Source organism: Bubalus bubalis, chromosome 2, assembly GCF_019923935.1.
Source record: "Bubalus bubalis isolate 160015118507 breed Murrah chromosome 2, NDDB_SH_1, whole genome shotgun sequence".
NCBI classification, from domain to species: Eukaryota; Metazoa; Chordata; class Mammalia; order Artiodactyla; family Bovidae; genus Bubalus; species Bubalus bubalis.
Genome location: NC_059158.1, coordinates 165,230,242 through 165,252,486, shown reverse-complemented (window position 1 = coordinate 165,252,486; position 22,245 = coordinate 165,230,242). Strand labels below are relative to the sequence as shown.

Here is a 22,245-nt window from a genome sequence, read left to right as displayed (position 1 = left end):
ATTACCTAGGGAAAAGAAAAATAGCAAAAGAGAAAGCTAAAATATTCTCTCTGAAAGAGCCAGAGAACATCAGAGAAATCTAAACATACAATAAAAAAATTATACATGATTTTTTTGGGAAAAAAATCTTGTAATCTGATTCCCAAGCATATTTAGCTAACCATTTTGCTTGTTTGGATGCAGGAAAATTCCAGATGGAGTAAAGGAAGGTATAAAACCTTGCTGTCTTTCAGTACCGCAGGCTGAAGCCTCCAAACTGTATAGTGACCAGTTTTGATTGATATATTCTTCATGGTCTTTTCCCCCTTTTAGGCTATTTTTTACAAAGTTAGAGTTTAAAAGATGGTAAAAACTGAAGAAAAAATAAAATTGTAACTAATAATGCAGAGGGTGATTATGACTGATGTTGTGAAATCATTCCATAGGGAAAATAACTATTAAGCTGATTGGTGCTATCAATAATAAATCCATTGGACAGAGTTTTGTTCCATCACAGATCAATTTTTATACTGTTATGGATAAGGTCAGTGAACTACTCTTTATCTTACATATGTTAGTCGCTCAGTCATGTCTGACTCTTTGTGAGCCCATGGACTGTAGCCCACCAGGCTCCTCTGTTTATGGGATTTTTCAGGCAAAAATACTGGAGTGGGTTGCCATTCCCTTCTCCAGGGGATATTCCCAACCAGGGGGTCGAACCCGGCCTGGTTACTATGCTCTGAGGATCTCTAGCTAAAATTTACTTTTTATATGAAGCTTACTACAAAAAGAAAATAGTTATAAATCCAAAAGATTTGCCAGTTTTTTGAGACATTAGTTTTGATGTTAAATATATCACTAATTATCTATCATGCTTGCCTCCTATAAATTTTTCATGCCAGCATAATTTAACATAAATTGGTATACAAGTATGGAATTTCTATTTTGAATAGATTCACTTTTAAATAGATTAAGTCTTGTTTACTTTTGATCATATTCAATGACAAACTTTTATTTCTGATTTTTAAAGACTGTGTAACATCGTCCTTTATTCCTGTCAAGCCTTTCAATGTGACGGCAAAACCAGAACCCACAGTGGAAGTGGAAGAATTTATTTATGACTCAACAAAGTATTGCCGTCCTTATAGAGTATACAAAAATCAGATTTACATTTACCCCAAGCACCTCAAGTATGATAGCCAGAAATGTTTCAACAAGGTATGATATGTTTCTGAAATATCATCCTCTCTCGCTACCCTATTTAGACCATATTAAGATGGCTTCTTGGAAGTTCAAATACAAATCACTATGGACCAACACTTTGGGATAGAAAACTATTTGAATAAAATGTTTAATGAGAGGCAGTGATGAGTTTTACCTTAAAAGTTTTAAGGATACACATTTTGTAATATATGAATAATCCTTTCTGAAATCAGCCCTAAATAATTTTGTTCTATTTTTAGTTTATTAAGAGAGACTCTGAAAATAGCATACCTGTACTTTCAATGTGAGCCTTTGATTCCCTTTTAAATAATCTCTCCCAATCCTTCTGCTATTTCTGAGCGCTGTGAATAATATCACAAGAAAATGTTGGCTAGTCTACATTTTTCAGATTTAATTAGAAGCTACTTATTTTAGGCACTTGGATTGTTTTGTGATGTTATCTAACAGGAAATTACAATGTCCATTTCCTCTGCTGTAATTTCAGGCACGAAATATAACTGTGTGCATTGAATTCAAAAATTCTGATGAGGAAGATGCCAGGCCCTTGAAGGTGAGCCAAGCCCCAGAGGGAACACAGCATAAAGCGGGGAGGCAGGAGCCCTGGTTCCCTCCACCACCAAGAGACTTTTATTTTAGTGTGCTTGAAAGCGGAGCACTTAGTACGTTTATTTTAAGTTTCCTAACATGTACCTGATTGAATAGCCACCATTAACTAGATCTATTAGAAATGCCAGTCTCATGGCTCCGCTTAGCTTTTCATGATTTGGAAAAAAGGAAGGCATTCTAGTGTGAAATCAATGCAAAGATTCCCCGCTGGAAGTCTTTGCCCTTTTCAGAGATTAGCCTACATCTCATGAATTCACCGTACTTGATTTCAAATGCTACATCCCAGCTGGCCTTCACGTGGTCTGTGTAGAAGGGCTGCTCCTACTGGCCTGATGGCTAATGCAGGTGCCCCGTGGGATGCTCACTTTTATGGAAGGTGCATGTGGCCATCTGCCTGAGGACCTGGGAAATGGCCCTGGGAAGCTGGTCCCTGCTGTTGATCACATGATTTAATAAGATCAATAAAACCATGAGGTTTGTATGAACTGGGCTGTTTGAACCTATAAAACTGCAACTAGATGGCTTTTTTTCAGAGTTCATATCTGATGTATGCTGTTTTTATTTTAGGAACTTCAAACAACATAAAGTAACCTATAAAAATAGAGTGGAAAATTCTTTTTAATGGGCTTGCAGCCAGATCTTCCCAGTTTCAATGAATCAGAGAAAAGAGATAGTAAAGGACAAAACTAATTTCTAGCTAACCCCCACAATTATCTGAGATCATCTCTTAAAGCACTCTGTCAGGGACCAGTTGTATTCTCCAAACTCAGAAGGGTGGTAGCATTATTCAAAAGAACAGTAATCAGTTTGAGTGATTGAAGGAATCATGCAGAGTAGAGAGAAAGAGTTCTTTAAAATTGTCCTAAGGTACTCTCAGCCTCCTCAGGTTCCAAGTTCCACAATAGCATTAGCAGCAGGAGAGAAAAACTAAAATGAAATGAAATTGTCAGGCGAACAATAGCAGTGAGCAGATGGCAAACACACCAGGCCTGTTAGAGCATTGCTTATGGGGAAAATTCTTAAAAATGAAAAGTACTTGCAGGTAGGTGTGACCTTTGTTTCATTGCATTCTAGAGCATTACTCAGAGATACAGCTAACTTCAGTAGAGGGACTCTGAACCTTGGGCTAAAGGGACTTTTATGGCAAGAAAGTACCATATCCCCACCCACTGGCCTGATTAGGATCTGGGATAGAAGAAAAATACAGTATGGTAGAGCCTGGAACCAGCCCTAGGATTCCAGAATTCTTGGTTGGGGGCTGGCATGTCAAGTACTGGGGTCAAACCACGCCTTGTGGTCACCCAGGACTGATGACCTTAAACTCTACATCAGAGTTGGATACCATGGGCTGCAGGAATCAGAAGTGAACAGTCTCTTATCTCCAGTAATCAAAGTTAGGTAGTGAACTGACTCAGATATTCAGTTTTGATGTAATATCTACAGAGTGAATTAAAGCCTTCATATTTTCTTCAACAGTGCCCCATTGTAGAATAAATACAGGACAGCAGATCAAAGAAGTTCAAGGTTAATTAGATGTCAGCTAAGCCTGGAAGATTATCACAAAATTTATCTTTGTTCCAGAAGCGGAAACTGAAAAAAGTTGTGGCCTTTCTGTGCTCAGGGTTAATTTCAGACCCTCATAATTATTCAACTCATGATTTTTTAAACAGTGTATTTATGGAAAACCTGGAGGGCCCCTCTTCACCTCGGCTGCCTACACTGCAGTTCTGCACCATTCCCAGAGTCCAGATTTCTCGGATGAGGTAAGGGTCAAGACTTTGCTGCCCTCAGCAGCTCCTTAAAAGTTGTGTGAGTGGGTGAGATAATACATGATGATAAACGCTCTCTCTTGACTACACCTCTGACTCAGGACGTTCCTTAGCAGGTGTTTACATAACCAAGCTTCCAAAACTACATTCATTGACAGTTGCCCCAGGACTATGTTGAAAATTTATATATTTCAGCATATGATTATCTTTTTAAAATGTGAAATTTTTATTCTATCATTCCTTTCAAATGAGATGAATTTTTTATTTTATTTCATTGGCTACTATAACAAAGATCGTGTTAGATAGTTCTTACCAATCAGTAGCAGCATTTCTGGAGAAGGCAATGGCACCCCACTCCAGTACCCTTGCCTGTAAAATCCCATGGGTGGAGGAGCCTGGTAGGCTGCAGTCCATGGGGTCGTGAAAAGTCAGACACGACTGAGCGACTTTACTTTCACTTTCATGCATTGGAGAAGGAAATGGCAACCCACCCCAGTGTTCTTGCCTGGAGAATCCCAGGGACAGGGGAGCCTGGTGGGCTGCTGCCTATGGGTTTGCATAGAGTCGGACACGACTGAAGCGACTTAGCAGCAGCAGCATTTCATGTCTTAAAGAACAAAACCAAAAAGGCTCGAGTATGAGCCAGCATTGTTACTTATAACCTTCATAGTAATTGAAGGAGCTTGGAGCCCTTCCCCTCAGGACCTTCTCTGCCAGTTCTTAAGACTCTCTTATTATGTGCCAGGCACCACACTGTCCTCCAAGTACGTACCATCTCCCTTCATCCACTCAGCTTTCTCCAGAGAACCAGAGCCAATAGGAAGATAGATAGATAGATATAATTTAATACAAGGAGGCTTAAAAGTCCTATCATCTCCAGCTGGAAACCCAAGAAAGCCATTGGTGTAGTTCAAAAGCCTGAGAACCAGAGTGCCTATTGTAGATTCCAGGCCAGGTTTGAAGGCCTGAGAACCAGCAGCACCAAGGGCAGGAGAAGATCAGTGTTCCAGGTCAAGCAGTCAGGCAGGGAGGGAGTTCCACCTTCCCCAGCCCTCTTGTTCTATTCTGGACCTCAATGGAATGATGGTCACCCCTGTGGCTGATCTCTTCCAGAAACAGCCTCACAGACACACCCAGAAATCATATTTAACTGGCTATCTGGGCATCCCATAGCCCAGTCAAGTTGACACATAAAATGAACCTTCACGCCTTCCTACTTTACAGATAAGGAAACGGGGGGTCAGGGAAGCAACTCTGCCTAGGGCATGTAACTATGAAGTGACAGTCAAAATATAGGCCAGGCCATGTGACTCCAGAGCCTAAAGCTTCACCACTCCACTAGAACACATCTAAAACACTCACTGGGGGACTTCCCTGGTGGTCCAGTGGTTAGGACTCTGCACTTCTACTGCCAGGAGCCTGGGTTCAGCCCTTCACTGGGGAACTAAGATCCCATAAGCAGTGCAGCATGGCAAAAAAAAAAACAAGAACAATAGCAACAACAAAAAAGCTTCATTGGGTTAATGGTAAATTACTATACACATGTCAGCTGGTAGTATAAATAGCTTCAAAAAAACAAGTTCCAATAATTAAATTTAATTTCTAACCATTAAACTAAGGTCTGAACTCATGAAACCTGTCAGTATGATGTCTGGGATTAAAAATATCACAGCTTTTGTATTAATTTCCTGTTGCTGCTCTAAGAAGTTATCTCAGTTTAGTGACTTAAATAACACACATTGATGATCTTACAGTTTGTTGTGCAGGTCAGAACTCTGAAATGGGTCCCCAGGGCTGAAATCAGGTGTCAGCAGGGCTCCATTTCTCCTGGAGGCTCTGGAGAGAATCCTTACCTTGCTTTTCCAGTTTCTGGAAATGCCCACATTCCTTGGCTTTTGACCCTTTCCAGCAGTGTCGTCACTCTGACCTCTGTTTCTCTCCTCGCATTTCTTATGACCCTGACTCTTCTGCCTTCTCTGATAAGGACTTTTGTGGTTACATTGGCTCCACTGGACTAATCGGGTTTAATCTCCCCATCTCAAGACCCTTAACTTAGTTGCACCTGCAAAGTCCCTTTTACCATGTAAGGAAACATATTCATGTATTCTGGGGATTAGGACATGGGGGACATCTTTCCGTGCTAAGTTGCTCAGTGATGTCCAACTCTTTGCAACCCTGTGGACGGTAGCCCACCAGGCTCCTCTGTCCATGGGATTCTCCAGACAAGAATACTGGAGTGAGTGGGTTGCTATGACCTCCTTCAAGGGATCTTCCCAACCCAGGGATCGAACCTGTGTGTCTTTTATGTCTCATGCATTGGCAAATGGGTTCTTTACCACTAGCACACCTGGGAAGCCCCGGGGACACTGTGGGCAGGGGGTAGGGGGGGTGGCGGGGGCTATTATTCTGCCTATCACCCTTAGTTACACTCGGACCATTTTTAAACTTATTAAAAGAACACTGATGAAACCACAGACCTGAGGAACCTTATCTCCTTCTTCCACATCCGTTTAATGCTCTTAATTTTTTCCCTATAAATTTAGGACAGAGGTGAAAAAAAAATTAAGAGAAAAGTCTATTACCGTATTACTGAATATTTACTACAATATTGACCCCTTGACAAAGCCCATCTGAAAGGCGCATTCTCTGTCGATGTATAAGATTAAAAGGAAAAAAAGGATGTTCTTAGGGTTAAGTGTGGCTTTTAATCTCTCTCACTCTCATATGCTTCCTGGAATCCTTGTAAAAGCTGTGAGCTTCTCCACAGGAGAACGTGTATCTCATGAACAGCCTGGTGAACTATGCCATGCAGATTCAAAACCATTTTCTTCTTTGTATTGCAAAAAGAAATGATTGCTTTAATTATAAGCATGGCTATCAATTCTTCTAAGACACTGTTAAAAATATAATGTGAATATTTGCAGTACTCACTTCTGAGGAGTATTTGCCTTAATATGTAGTTTAACTGGAATTCTTAAGCACCTGTTTCATTCCTATGTGCTCTGGCTAAAAAAAGAAAATTTCATTCTACTGCATTGTTAGTTATTGCATGCTTTGAACTGTATATTGGCTTTTGTTACCAGGTTAAAATGCTAGTGTGTAACGAATATATGTAAGCTGCAAACCATTCTAATTCAGAAGTTCTCAAACTTTACCAGGCATAGAATCACCCAAAAGGCTCGTTAAAACACAGATTACTGAACACCCCCCACCCCCGCCACCACCCAGGATTTTTGGATCCTGTATATGTCTGGGATGGGGCCCGAGAATTCACGTTTTTAGACAAGTTTCTAAGTGATGCTGATACTACTGTCCCAGGGATGACACTGAAAATCTATTAATAAATTCTCTCCTGAACAGTGTGAAAATAAATTAACTAGCTATATAAATGCACAGAGTCTAATAAATAAATTGGTAGATAATTTGCCTGGGTCTCTGGGCTTTCCTGGTGGCTTAGCTGGTAAAGAATCCGCTTGCAATGTGGGAGACCTGGGTCAATCCCTGGGTTGGGAAGATCCCCTGGAGAAGGATAAGGCTACCCACTCCAGTATTCTGGCCTAGAGAATTCCGTGGACTGTATAGTCCATGGGGTCACAAAGAGTTGGACACGACTGAGCAGCTTTCACTTCACTTTCACTATCACCTTATTGCTTGATTTGATGTTCTAGAAACTACCTTGTTGCTAATATTGAACTGAATGTAGGTTACCTGCCTGGGATCCTGGGATTCCAGTGTGACAGATGTTCTTGTCCTGGAAGGTGCTAGTAATTAGTGACGAGTCTATCCTCCTAAGTGACTCAAAGCCCCCTAACGTCTCTCACCTTGTTTGCTTCCTCTATACCATCCTACTTCACAGGACTGTTGAGGGAATTAAATGACAGCCTATGTGACAGAGATTTAAAAACTGAAAAGTATCGCCTGGGGATCTTGTTAAAATGAAGATTCATATTCCATGTGTCTGGAGTAGTGTCTTGAGTTTCTGCACATCTAACCAGCTCCCAAGTGATGCTTGGTCCATGCACGCCCTTTGGGAGGCAAGGACAACTTACTTTATCTCTCTTGATAATAAGTCCTTAATCTGTGCCTTATTTACATTATACAGTTATGTCTCCTTGTGTGTTTTTCATATGTGTATGTCTGTTTGTATATGTGTGTGTGCTTAATTCATGGCGAAATCTGTTGTTCAGTTGCCCAGTTGTGTCCGACTCTTTGTGACCCCATGGACTGCAGCATGCCAGGCCTCCCTGTCCTTCACTATGTCCTGGAGTTTGCTCAAAACTATGTCCCAGAGTTTGCCCATGATGACATAAATTACCTAAGGAGAAACACTGGGTAGTCTAAATTATCATCATCCACCACAATAAAGAAGTAAAATATAATTATGCATTAGTATTAGCAGGATGGATATGTACTAAGAATTAAATCAGTGCTTCTAGGGCTGACTTAAACGTGGACCTAGATTTCAGTTAAAGACTTTTTAAAAGGTTAAAGTGTCTATGCTTTGTCTTGCCCTGACCCTAGGAAATGATTTCAGTCTCATCCCAGCTACTATCTCTTTCATTGCAGGTGAAAATTGAGCTCCCAACACAACCTCATGAGAAACACCATATTCTGTTTTCTTTTCATCATGTCACTTGTGACATAAATGCGAAAGCCAACGCCAAAAAGAAGGAGGCACTGGAGACACCAGGTACTGACCAGAAGCAGTCCGACATGGCCATACATGTCATCTCTGGGACTTGAATTGGAAAGTAGTTGAAAAGCTCTGGTTTATTTAGAGTTTTTAAACTAAGTTTTGTATTCATAAATGATAAATAACTTTCTTTTTACTCCTCACCGTGAAGGTGTGTACTGAAAAGTTTTCTCTCTGTTTTTCTTTTATAACAGTTGGATATGCTTGGCTTCCTTTGATGAAAGATGATCAGATAGCTTCTCAAGAGTATAATATCCCAGTAGCAACAAACCTGCCTCCAAATTATTTAAGCTTTCAAGATTCTGCAAATGGGAAGGTACTGGGTAGCATATAACTTAAGAGAAAAGATACATGGGCTAAATGGCATGAGGTTATCTTCCATCAGCTATTTAAATTAATCCCACCTTAATGTATTCATCCATTGTAATTAGGAATCAACTGTACCTGTAATATTTCAATACCTTGTTTTGTTTGTGGCCAGTAGAAATGATCTATTTAAAATGATCCCTTGATATCACATTGATATCATTTACTAATACTGCGAAATGTATTTGCATCTCTCATTGTCCATCTCAATGTGAGACTAATGGATCAAGGTGGCAAATTAACATAAACTAAATAACCTATTTATTGACATTTCCTTTCTCTCAAATTGCCACAGTGACAGTAACAAACTCTTTTTTGCAGCACACTGGGAGTGACATTAAATGGGTCGATGGTGGTAAACCACTTTTCAAAGTATCGACATTTGTTGTATCAACAGTGAACACTCAGGTGAGCATGTTATCCTGATACTATCCAACTGCAGACCAAAATTCCAGAAGTGTATTTATCAAGATGACGCTTCCCTTGGAAGATGGTTTGCTTCCAATGACAACAACCCAAGTGTTAAAAATATGAAACATTTAAAATTAAAATTGTGGACCTTTCCCTTGAAACTCAGTCTAATTTCCAATGCCTATCCAAGCTTCCTCTCATGGAGCAAAGGCCATGAAGTGGGCAAAACTGTATCTGAGAGCCACTTTGGTCAACTTCGGACACTGACTTTGGACAAGTCACTTCACCCCTGCAATCCCATGTCCTCATCAGGAAAATGATAACAATAAACGAAAATCTCCACCTAAGATTGTAGTGAGGCTCAAAATAAGAAACTGCATGTGAAAATGTCTCATGAACTACAAAATGCTGTACACAGGGAACATTACCATTGTCATATTACCATAAAGCTCACCCCTTCCCTTGCAAGGCAGCTTATTTTAGCACATTGGGAGAACTTTTATGATACTGATTATAAACTACAAAGCAAGCTGTTGCCTGTACCTAGAATAAGTATTGCTCCTTTCTTAAATTCAGTGTGCATTTGGTTGTTGTAGTTGTGTGTGTTTGGTTCTGTTTCTTTTTTGTGTGTTTTTTAATTTTTTTTTTTTTTTTTTTTTTTTTTTTGCTTCAAGCTGCTTTAGCACATACTTGGTTGCTAAGAAAGTGAAATAATCCAGCATATATTGGATCAAAATGTCTTTCCATAACCACTGGCGCCTCAAGTCAAATTGAGTCCTCTTCCCCAGTCCTGTGTCATAACTCCTTAAATACATCTTTTCTCTGATGCCATCAGCCTCAGTCAAGTCGCACAAGATGATCGTTCTCCACCAAATCCTGCATTTATATATCTCAGAATCCTGAGTTTCTCTTTGTCATGCTTCCAGCTACTTTCCTCCAAACAGCTCAGGTCCCTCTGTGACTCACCGTTACTTACCTTTCTCTACATCAGCTTCCACTGCCCACACACTCGTCGCCCTGAGAGACACCCTCCTTCCTCCATAGCGGTATTTATGTCAGTTTTTGAAGACTCAAGGTCCTTTCACGCACTGTGCCCTCTGTCTGCTTCATTCCTCCAGGACACAGGGATTTTGTGACACTCCCTTTCCTCAGCCAGGAAAGCTATCTCTCTCTCTGCCTCCCCTCCCCTCATCAGTCTTTCAGCTCCTATCCATCCTTCAAATCTTGGTTCAAATATCACCTCCTCAAAGAAGTCTTCCCTATCTGCTGACCCCTCAGACATGCTGTATCATCTTGTCATATACCGTCTGACACCCTGTTTTCCTTTGAAGCACTTGTCTGATTGTGAGAAAATAGGTCTGTGTGGAAACTATGGTGTCGTATCTGTCTCAGGTGCATTATGGAAGGACCAGAGGAAGGGTGTGGGTTTTCCTTGCCCAGAGCTCTGTCCTCCGTGCCAGCGGAGGATCTGACAAATAGCTTTCACTAAATAATTCTTGAATAAATAACATGAAACTGAAAATATTACTTACTCACACACACTGACCTGTGGGGAACTCAAACCACAGATGCCCCTCTAGAGCTGACAAATGCCAGAGAAACACCCAGAAGAGTGTGAAAAGTCAGAGTGCTAGTTTCTGAGTCACGTCTGACTCTTTGAGACCCCACACACTATAGTCCTCCAGGCTCCTCTGTCCATGGAATTCTCCAGGCAAGGATACTGGAGTGGGCTGCCATTCCCTTCTCCAGGTGATCTTCCTGACCCAGGAATTGAACCTGGGTCTCCTGCATTGCAGGCAGATTCTTTGCCACCTGAGCCACCAGGGAGTCTGTATCCCACTTCCTGACTATGTAACCTTGATCCCCAGCATTTCCAACATGACATTTGCTTCAGGAAACAACATTAAAGGACAGATCGGTTTGCTCCAGCTGCCATTAGAAAATACCACAGACGGGGTTGCTTAAACAGAAATATATTTTCTGACAGTTGTAGAGGCTGGTTGTCTGAGATCAAGGTGTCAGCAGTATTGTCTTCTTCCAAAGCCTCCCTCCTTGGCTTTCCTGTGTGTGTCAATATCCAAGTTTGCTCTTCTGTAAAGACATCAGTCATATTTGGACTTAGGACCACACGAACTCCATAATTACCTCTTTAGAGGCCTTATTTTCAAATATGGTTACAACCTGAGGTACTGGGGGTTGGGACTTCAACACATGGATTTTGGAGGGGACACAATTCTGCCCCTAACAAAGGAAAGGAGTCAACTTTTATTTCACGATGGCAGATGGACTTCCTAATTTTTTATTAACGCTGACATTTTAAGTCTGAAAGTATCCCTGTGCATATTAAACTATACCCATTCTCGTGTGTATTAAAGAATAGTAAGAATAAATGATAGAAGTCTGTGGAAGAAGCAGGAACAGGAAGATGATAGAAGAAAATTTAAGAAAGAAAGAAAGGAAAAAAAAAGAGGGAGGAAAGGCGTAGGAACAGAGCCGAGAGAAGCAATTCTCTAGCCGTTGTCATGTGGCCCAGAAGAAAACAAATCTCTGAGAATGAAATAGGAAGGAGAGCAGACTTTGTGGTTCAGGTCAAGCCCTCAGCATGCCAGAACAGCTCCGGAAATGAGAGGTCTGTCTCTCTGCCTCCTTGGTAAAGCACCTCACACCAAGTCATCTGCCCTACAGAAGGACTCACCTCCCATCACCATGATTGTTACACAGCTTATGTGTCATCAGAAAAATCAATACTTTTTTTGCTGTTTCAGGATCCACATGTGAACACATTTTTCCGACAATGCCAAAAAAGGGAGAAAGATATGTCTCAGTCACCTACCTCGAATTTCGTCCGCTCCTGTAAGGTAACATGACGTGCAAATAGTTGCAGTGGTCTCCAGGATGGAAATAGGCAAAGCAGACCTTTACATTTTGCATTGAGTAGCAAGCTTCAGGGTAATTATTCTTGAAGATTTTTAAATACCTTATCATTTCCAAGAGGAAATGATTTTACTTCACAGTTCCTAAAACGTGTCTGTCTGTATAATGGAAGAGTAAACAAAGATCAGTTTCTCCAAAATAAAAATGGTTGAAAATCAGAGTCAATTGACTCTAAATTAGTTAATTAGTTGTAGAGTCTTTGTAACATTTACCCTCATGCCTGTATGTCATGAGAAATGCCATGAAAAATAAAGCCAAACAAAGGTGAACTACTGTATTCATATTCAAGTCCTGATGAACATCAGTCGAATGTGCTTTAAATTTAATCAATGACCTTTTTTTTCTGTCCTGCCAATTTAACAGAACTTACTGAATGTGGAAAAGATTCATGCAATCATGAGTTTTCTGCCTATAATCTTGAATCAGCTCTTCAAGATTCTGGTACAGAATGAAGAAGATGAAATAAGCACCACTGTGACCAGGTATTCATAGCACAGCCTTGGGAGAAGAGATTTTATAAGCTGTGGTGACAGGCAACTCTAATTATAACTGAGTGGCTACATAACTGTGTATGCTTGCATTTTGTTTGAACACATATCTCAAAGTTAAGTATGTCTCACTCTTGAGTTCTTACCTTCTAATCATCTATTATTATCATCCAAGTGGAGTTTTAGACCTCTTTTTTAACTTTTCCTTTGTGCTTTTTAATTATACTTTTTTATTTTGAGATAGTTATAGAGGCACTTGCAGTTGTAAGAAGTAGTACAAAAGAGAGCTCATGTTCTCGTCAGATGTTCCCAATGGTGACATTTAGCAAAACTATAGGACAGTGTCAATCCCAGAATATTGACATTGAAAGAAGCAGGAGACAGAACATCACCCTTCCCAGAAAGATCCCTCATGTTGCCCTTTTATTGACACACCTACTTCTTTATCATTTCGGTCCCCACCCCTTATAACTGCTGCTGCTAAGTCACTTCAGTCGTGTCCAGCTTTGTGTGACCCCATACGGCAGCCCACAGGCTCTGCCGTCCCTGGGATTCTCCAGGCAAGAACACTGGAGTGGGTTGCCATTTCCTTCTCCAATGCATGAAAGTGAAAAGTGAAAATGAAGTCGCTCAGTCGTGTCCGACTTTTCACGACCCCATGGACTGCAGCCTACCAGGCTCCTCCATCCATGGGATTTTCCAGGCAAGAGTACTGGAGTGGGTTGCCATTGCCTTCTCCATATTCCTGGCAACTGCTAATCTTTTCTCCATCTCTAAAATTTTGTTACTTTAAGAATTTTATATATGTTATATTGAAATTTTATATGTAATATGAATACATATATTTTTATATTGTATTATATAGTTCATGTATTTATATAAGTTGATAAATTTATTATATAGTCTATTTTAAATTTATATATAAGTTATATGGATTTATGAGGGCTTCCCAGGTGGCACAGTGGTAAAGAATCTGCCTGCCAGTGCGGGAGACACAAGAGACACAGGTTCAATCCCTGGGTAGGGAAGATCCCCTGGAGGAGGAAATGGCAACCCATTCCAGTATTCTTGCCTCGAGAATCCCATGGGCAGAGAAGCCTGATGGGCTACAGCCCATGGGATTGCAAAGAGCTGGACATGGCTGAGCAGGCACACACACACAAATGTGGAATTATATCATATGACAGTGTGTAACCTTTAGGAATTGGCTTTTTTCACTCAGCATAACTCTCTGGAGATTCATCCAGATTGTTACATCAATCAATAGTTCTCTCCTTTTTATGTGAGTAGTATTCCATATCATAATATGTTTAAAACTCACCCGTTGAAGGATAGCTGGATCATTTCCAGTTTTTGGTAGATTTGGGGTGAACATAAGTTTCCATTTCTCTGAAAAGAACAGTTGCTAGGTCATATGATAGTTGTATGCATTGGGTTTTTTTTCATATTTATTTATTTACTGAGCCTTAGTTGTGACACAGGATCTTCGGCCTTTGTTGCGGCACACAGGAGGTTTAGTTGTGGCATGCGTACTCTTAGTTGCAGCATGCAGGATCTAGGTCCCTGCCCAAGGATTGAACTCAGTCCCTCTGCACTCAGAGCTCAGAGAGCTAGCCACTTAGCCACTGGGCAAGTCCCATATGTGTTGGTTTTAAGAACATGCCGAATTATTTTCCTGAGTAGCTGTACCATTTTTTTCCCACTAAATCTTATTTTTCTGTTTATGTTCAGTTTTTCTTTCACTGTTCTCGCTTTAAATTTGCCTTCACTACGTTCTTTCAACATTACTAATCTGTCTGGTGACTTTAGCAAATTACAATCTTCTCTTACTAGAGATGGGGTTTTCAGTTAATTATTGAATCATATTATTCCTGAAGTTCATTTTTTTAAAAAAAATATTAGTCACAGCATTCTGGAAAAAATGACTCTTGACATTGAAATATCTCTAGTACCTTCATAACTCCCACACATATTATTAGCCTTTTTCAGAAAAGCAGTCATAGCTCAGCTGGTTGAGAATCCACCTACAATGCAGGAGACCCTGGTTCCATTCCTGGGTCGGGAAGATCCCCTGGAGAAGGGATAGGCTACCCACTCCAGTATTCTTGGGCTTCCCTGGTGGCTCAGATGGTAAAGAATCAGCCTGCAATGTGGGAGACCCAGGTTTGATCCCTGGGTTGGGAAGATCCCCTGGAGAAGGAAATGGCAACCCACTCCAGTATTCTTGCCTAGAAAATCCCCATGGACAGAGGAGCCTGGTGGGCTATAGTCCATGGGGGTCACAAAGAGTAGGACACTACTGAGTGACTAAGCACAGCATCATTTTTAAAGTAAAGCTCTGAAACTAGAAAATTAAAACATCTCTAACATTTCTACAACCATCCAGTTCTGGAGCCAGATTAGAAGTCCCCAACTGTGCCTTCAGGTTGAAGTCTTTTCAGCATGAGTATATGCATCTGTTGACAAAACTCCTAAATATTTCAGCAGATAAAGCTGTTAAAATTCTGAGATATCCCTAAGCACTGCAGCCATGGAGTAACTGCAAGTATTAATGTGAAGAAACCAACCTCTACCACCATTGCTACTGGACTCTAACCCAGCTAAGGAGGAAAACCCAAAACCTTACATTGTAGACTAAATACTTTTTCCAAAAGCACGTATATAACACCTCTAAGTTGGAAGACAAGCTCTTTAAAAACAGAATGTGATACTTAGAGGTTAAAGATCTTAAGTTTTAATAAGATACTAAAAACAATTCCTTCTCCAAAAAGACATTGTCAGCAGACACAAACTGTAATAACATATACAACTTGGGCCAAAATGTCTCCAATGTAATATTGCAGCCATAAGACATTACTTTTATCTTCTTGTTTAGAGATTTCAAGGTTGGAAATGGCTAATGGATGTTCTAGATACTGAACACCCGGTACTGAGTTTGAAATTGGTTCATTCATTCATTCAGTAATGATTAAGTGCCCAGCTTACCAAGCACTTCAGTGACAAACCAAGTGGTATTTTCCTGCCTTCTCCAGAAAGGCCACTCAACAGCTTTGCTCTTCCAGGGTTCTGACCGACATCGTGGCCAAGTGCCATGAGGAACAACTGGACCACTCCGTCCAGTCCTACATTAAGGTATGAAATTGCCGCGTGGGCGTTGGTTGTGTCCCCTTGAGCTGTGTGGCTTGTCTCATTTCCTGTCTGCAATAAGTGGGGAGTTCCCTTCTGTAGCTGAATGGTGCCCACCCCAGTCATACTGAACTTTCCCTTTAGTGACTTAGAACTCCTTCTTTTTTGCATTAATGGGCTTAATGTATTATTTCAGTATATAAATAATGCATACATGTGCAAATGAATATTTATATGGGGAGAAAAAGCAAAGAAAGAAGTGCAGGAGAAAACAAAAGTATGGTCTTTTGAAATCAACAGTAGAAATACATGAAATTCCTCTGTAAATTTAAGGAAGACGCCTCCTGTTGGTTTGTTGAATGTGCTGTGTTTCTTCTGTAATGTTTTCTTAGCTCTTTTTATTGTTTTCTCAGGCATTATTTCATTTTCCCAGTTACTGTATATTTGTACCTGCTTCTGGTATGTTAAGTCCTTTCTCCTCCGGCATGAACCACTAGCCCATCCCATCGGTGTGCGCTGCTTCCTCCAGTGGCCTTCGTCAGATGTTCACTTGGACATGTTTATATTCCCATTTTCAGTTGGCCTGTGAATTTATGCCAGTGAACTTGTGATGATGTTTGCACATTATAGTTCCAGCCTAAAGGTCATCTTCTTGAAGGAAAAGAAAAAACCCATCCAGAGATAAATAAAAGTATCTTATATTCCTTTATATAAATAAAGGAACTAAATTTCAATTTTTATGTACAGATTATCTCTTTTAAGAGACATAGAACTTTTTAATTAAAAGAAAATATTCCATGAATATATATAGGTAGACATATGCCCATGTAGTTTAGATGTCTAAAAAGGCAACCAGAGAAGAAATTTGGGGTCCTTTGTGCTAAAATTTTGTGACAGCAAGAAATAACTAAAAATTTTATTCTGGAGTGAACCCCTCTGAGATATTATCAGTGAGGAATTATTCCCATTACAGTTTCATATTAACATGTTTTTTATCTGTCAGAAAAGTTAAATGTCTTCCCAAATATCTAAGTATGAGTGTGTGCCCTTATATGCCAAAAATAGTCATTTCACAATAATTTCCCTATGGTATGATTTTACCCAATAAGGTCTACAATTCAATTGCCAAAGGCCAGTCCCACCTACAAATGCCTTTTTAGTTTGCTCTGTAAGACAGAGGCATAGCTTCCTTTTATAGGGTATTGATGAATTTACTGTTCAACAGAATCGTCTACAGAATTTTCATTCTCTCAACCCTTACCCCAATTTTCCATTTCAAGCTCCAGAGGGCATGAAAGGAAAAAAATTTCCCAGTCTCTATCATATAAAGTCATCTACTTTTCAACACACGTATTATTTACCTTGTTCCAGTAGAATTACCAAAAATTGCGTTTAGAACCCACTGATGTGACTATTTTTGTGATAGCCGAGGCTAGTTCCTGATGAGAGCCTTATATCAGCTCATAGAAGCAATCTGTAATGCTCTTGGAGTGGTGTCCTGGCAGTGCTTCCTGGAGCAGTCCTTATTTTTAACCAGGATATTTAAAAAAATCCTGACGAGACCGTTTGATTTTATGATGTAGGAGGATACTTACTGAGTTTACTTTGAAGTGTTTTCTCCAGTGGACCACATTTTGTCAGTGTTTTAAATCCAGAAATACACCTACGTGGATTTTCAAGCTGATGACAATTCCTAAAGATGTTTCATAACATAATTTCATATGTCTAAAACAAATACAGACAAATATATATAACCAACTAAAATTTAATCTGGAAAAAGCACTAAAGTAGAAAATGGAAAACTAAATTCTAGTTAGGGTTAGATCGTTAACTCGGAGTGATCAGCCTGTCTAAACCTCACATTTCCTCTCTGTGAAGTGAGATGAGTGGATGAGATGAACATGCAGCTATCTGACTCTGTGATTTGACTCCTGCTATATATAGTACATGGCTGACAGTCTGACCTTGACCAAGGAATCTGATTTTTTTTTCACCCTTAATGGAAAAAATTATTTTCTAACATATACAATAATATTAAGCTCCACACCTAAGAGTTTAATGAAAACTGGGGTCAATACCTGCTTTGATGTCTTTGCAAAATGTGATAGTTGATATAGTTCATACTTATTCAGAAATATGCTAAACACCATTTCAAGTTCAGTGGTGCTAAATGCTGCTAACTCACTCCATCTACAATATCCAAAATGTACACATACACTCACCATGTCTTTTTCAAAGATGTATGTCTAAAGTTGATCTAATTAGATACCATCGTTTATAGCAATTCATGGGAGTGACATGGTTTAGCCAAAATTTAAAAAATTTTCAAAGCTAGTCAAAATGCCCTTGGAGCTAAGTTACTGTGCATGGGATTAGATAGTTGATTACATTACCCTCATAGGAGTCATAATCCATGAGGGGGAAAATTGTACTACTCTTGATTTTAGCTAGTTTCATGCATCTCTTAGCCTTATTCTTCTCCTTTGGGATGAGCCTGGAGAAGTCAGACACCTCAGGAGATTTAGGCATCAATGTGCTATGAAGTCAAAGAAATAACTATAGACCCAAACGCAAAGTGCCTCTGCTTTGTTTCTTGTCTGTCTTCACCCTTGACAATAGTGAAGTCCAAACTGTGACTATTATAAAGAAATGACCTTCCTTGAGGCAAACCCAACTCATAAGTAAAACATCATAAGCATTTTGTATTTTAAATATATGTGCATGAATTGATACTTAAAATATATGAAGAAATATGGAAGACTAAACCATGACATGCACTCACTGTGCCAACAACCAATCTTTCAAGGAAAAAGCCAGCAGCATTTGTTATCTTACTGACGGCCAATGTTTATGAACCTCTTGGTTGCCGCGTCTCAGCATGAGGTGGTAATGGACCCTGGGCTTGTGGGCAGTTCTCCTACTGGCCTCTGGAAGGCACCAGTTTCCCCACTTGGCTATTTGAGTGGGTACTCTACCCTTTCAGGATGAAGAAATGCTACCATGCCACCCACCTGTTGCCAGTGGAAGGAAGGAGAAGGGGAAAGGTGCCCTAAGTAGGTGGGTCAAAGCCCTCCATGTTTCCTTGAACCCGCTAAATTTTTGCTCTCTGATCTTCTTTTTGATTTTTACTAAGAGTGTGTCAAGGAGAGCTTAGGTGAGCAAGGCTCTACCTCTACAAAGCCCTCAGTAGGAGCAGGTGTGTATTACACTTATCATTGGGCCTTCATTTATTTCATGACAAAATCTGGCATGAGCAGATAATTTTGAGACATGAGTTATTCATGGAACATAATTTTTGACCCTTTGTTTTTAAGTGTTTAACTTTTTTTTCACTGTTTGGATTTTCTTCAGTTTGTGTTCAAGACTACGGCATACAAGGAGAGAACTATACATGAAGAACTGGTTAAAAATATGACTGGTCTTTTGCAATCAAATGACTCCACAACAGTCAAGCATGTCCTGAAGGTAAAGAATTTAAAGACGGGCTTTCATTGGGATGGCTTACACTCAACTCTGAAGGTGATAGGAGTCATTGATTTTTATAGATCATTTCTCTTATGGTTTCTGGTGTAAGCTTCGTGTTGGAACAGTAGCATGTGACCCCATGGACTGTAGCCCACCAGGCTCTTCTGTCCATGGGATTCCCCAGGCAAGAATACTGGAGTGGGTTGCCATGCCCTCCTCCAATATTAAGAGAACAGATCATCTTTAAAAGTAGAATGGACTCAGGTCCTTTGGCCTAAAGGCAAAATGAATGACTCTTAAGAATGACCTATAACATTCAAAAGTACTAAGTGTACCCAAAATAAAGTTTATGGGGTTTTTAGGCACAATAAGAGGAAAAATACCAACAAAAGGATTAATGATATATTAATGAGTAGACTGACAGCAGAGAGGAGGCAGAGAAACAGCTACTCTTTTTCCCCCAAAAGTTGCAACACATGCATTTGTAGTAACATAAAAGATGGTGAGGAGCTTATGAAGATATAACTCTAAGTTATTATAGACTTGTGAATGTAGTCCCCTGCTAAATTAATTATCTATCATGACTTGACAGATAGATGATTGATGAGTAAGTAGCTAGAGAGGGCTGAGACTGGATCAATAAGCATCAGCATTTCACTAAAATCAAATTTGTCTAGGTCAAGTGGCTTGTTTGTTTAAATTTAAATTAGCTGTATGAGCATATTCATTCAACTTATCCAGCAAATATGTTCCAAGTGCCTTCCATGCAACAAACACCATCCTCACCATCCTTGGCACTTGATATGCATATAGAGAATAGAATAAAAATCTCTGCCTTTGGGAAGTTTACATAGTACTGCAAGATAAAAAATAGTAAATGACCCACATAATAGCAAAGTTAATTAAATTGCATGTTCAGGGACTTCCCTGGCTGTCCAGTGGTTAAGACTCCACGATGCCAATGCAGGGGGCTCAGGTTCAATCCCTGATCAGGAAATTAAGATCCCACATGTGGGAAGGAGAGGTTGAGATGAACTGCAAGAGTTGCATTGACATATATACACTACCATGTGTGAAACAGATAGCTAGTGGGAAGCTGCTCTGTGACCCAGGAAGCTCAGCTTGATACTCTGTGATGACCTAGAGGGGAGGATGGGGTGGGGGGAGGGGAAGGAAGCTCAAGAGGGAAGGGATGTATGTATACATACAGCTGATTCATGTTGCACAGCAGAAATTAACACCACATTGTAAATTAATTCTAATTTCTTTTGTTTTAAAATTAAAAAATTAGTTTTAAAATTTTAAAAATCGATTTAAAAAAATCCCACATGCCAGGCGGTGTGGCCTAAAGATTAAAAAAAAAAAGTCTTGGGAGGTTTTAAAAACTGTTGGGAAAAAAATGCATGTTCAGCGGTGAGAAGTAGCATGGGAAAAGAAAATATCAAGCAGGTAAGGGCATGAGGAGCACTGAGGGCAGAGTGAGGTTTACAGTTTTAAATAGAGTGGTCAGGATAGAGCTGTGGAGAAGGAAAGACCTCAGCAAAAAATGTGAAGGGGGTGAGAGAGCTGGAGACATTTAGGGTAGAACATGAAAGGAAGAAGGGAAAACATACAGTATTTGTCGTTCTTTGACTTATTTCACTAAGCATGTAATGCCCTCCAGGTCCATCCATGATGTCACAAATAGCAAAATTTTAGTTCACTTATATGTGAACTCTAAAAAATAAGCAAACAAGTGAGTATAAGAAAACAGAAACAGGCTTAGTGATACAGAGAACGAACTAGTGGTTATCTGAGAGGAGAGGAGTGAGGGGAGGGGCAAAATAAGTGAAGGGGATTAAGAGGTACAGACTGCGAGGTATAAAATCAACTACAACGATGTAATGAGGAGCACAGGGTAAATTGCCGGTATTTTATAATAACCTTGAGGAGTGCACTCCATAAAAATATTGAATCATTATGTTGTACACCTGAAACTTACATAATATTATTAAGTCAACTGTATTTCAATTAAAGAAAATAAAGATTGAGGGGAAGACCTGTATAATGTCGTAAGGCAGCAGCCCACCTGGTGGACATACCTAAAGGATGGCAGGAAGGCCAGTGTGGCTGGAGCCACGTAAGCAAAGAGAGGAGGCAAGATGAAGTCAGAGAGGCACCAGGAGGTTAGGCGGGTAGCGTAAGGCCTGTGGGCCATTGCAAGGGCTTTGGCTTCCACTGGGAGAGAAACTGGGAGCCATGAGAGGCCTTTGAGGGCAGAAGTGACTTGAGCTGACCGTGGTTCAAAAGGATCTCTCTGATGACTGCAGAGAGAATAGACTGTAACGGGGTGAGGGTGGGGACAGGGTTGCTGGAGAAGGCTGCCTACCTGGCATCCTTGGGTGTTCTTTGCTGCTGTGAGTGCTCAGTTGTGTCTGACCCTTCATGACCCCATGGACTGTAGCCCACTAGGGTCATCTGCCCATGGAGTTTTCCAGGCAAGAATTCTGGAGTGGGGTACCATTTCCTTCTCCAGAGGATCTTCCCAACCCAGGGATCAAACCCACATCTCTTGTGTCTCCTGGATTGGCGGGCAAGTTCTTTACCACTAGCACCACCTGGGAAGCCCTGGGTATTCTTTGGCCTTCTCCAAGTGCACCCCTTCTCATGAGACAAAGTGTGAGGGTAGTCAAAAGGAATGCCGCCTGGAACTATAAGGATTCCTAGGAGCCCCCACCTTTAGAGCTTGTAGGTTTATTCCTGGGCCTGCTTACACCTCTTTATAAGTCCATATTAAAGAGGGAAACTCTTGTTGCCTGAGTGTAGCCCCAGACCTAAGGCAGGAGCAGCGTTTGGTGGGAGAGAGGAACTGTGGGCAGGAACTGTGGAGAGGTTTGTGGGCAGCGCTTGGGCTTGCAGGCTGGACAGTCACACCAGGTGCCTCAGGGCAGGACGGAGCCCCGGGTGAGAGGAAGGGGGGGCCAGGGTCATGCTCTTCCTATGCTCCCACATTCAGGTACAGTATTCCAAACTGTCATGAAGTTGTATTTGTCAAGGTAGGAAGAGCCAACATACTTTATTTAACACTCTGTTAGCTTTTAAATACTTAAACATACAGCTTCCATTTTTACTCGCCTCTACCCATCATAATGTGAGGGGTGGGCCTGCTACAACATTTAGTTTTGTTTAAGGAATACAGGTAGAA

The 22,245-nt window shown here is 40.5% G+C and overlaps 1 protein-coding gene across 13 annotated transcripts in view; it reads left to right on the top strand.

Moving 5' to 3' along the window:
- Positions 1-22,245, top strand: part of DOCK10 (dedicator of cytokinesis 10) — a 302,832-nt gene that overhangs the window by 216,609 nt on the left and 63,978 nt on the right. For all 13 annotated transcript variants that reach the window (XM_025278357.3, XM_025278360.3, XM_045164608.1 and 10 more), the window contains exons 17-26: positions 1,010-1,197; positions 1,688-1,753; positions 3,480-3,572; positions 8,145-8,268; positions 8,466-8,587; positions 8,959-9,045; positions 11,814-11,906; positions 12,346-12,464; positions 15,533-15,602; positions 18,948-19,061. In XM_025278357.3, coding sequence (XP_025134142.3) covers positions 1,010-1,197; positions 1,688-1,753; positions 3,480-3,572; positions 8,145-8,268; positions 8,466-8,587; positions 8,959-9,045; positions 11,814-11,906; positions 12,346-12,464; positions 15,533-15,602; positions 18,948-19,061 — 1,076 coding nt within the window. The remainder of the gene's footprint in view (positions 1-1,009; positions 1,198-1,687; positions 1,754-3,479; positions 3,573-8,144; positions 8,269-8,465; positions 8,588-8,958; positions 9,046-11,813; positions 11,907-12,345; positions 12,465-15,532; positions 15,603-18,947; positions 19,062-22,245) is intronic.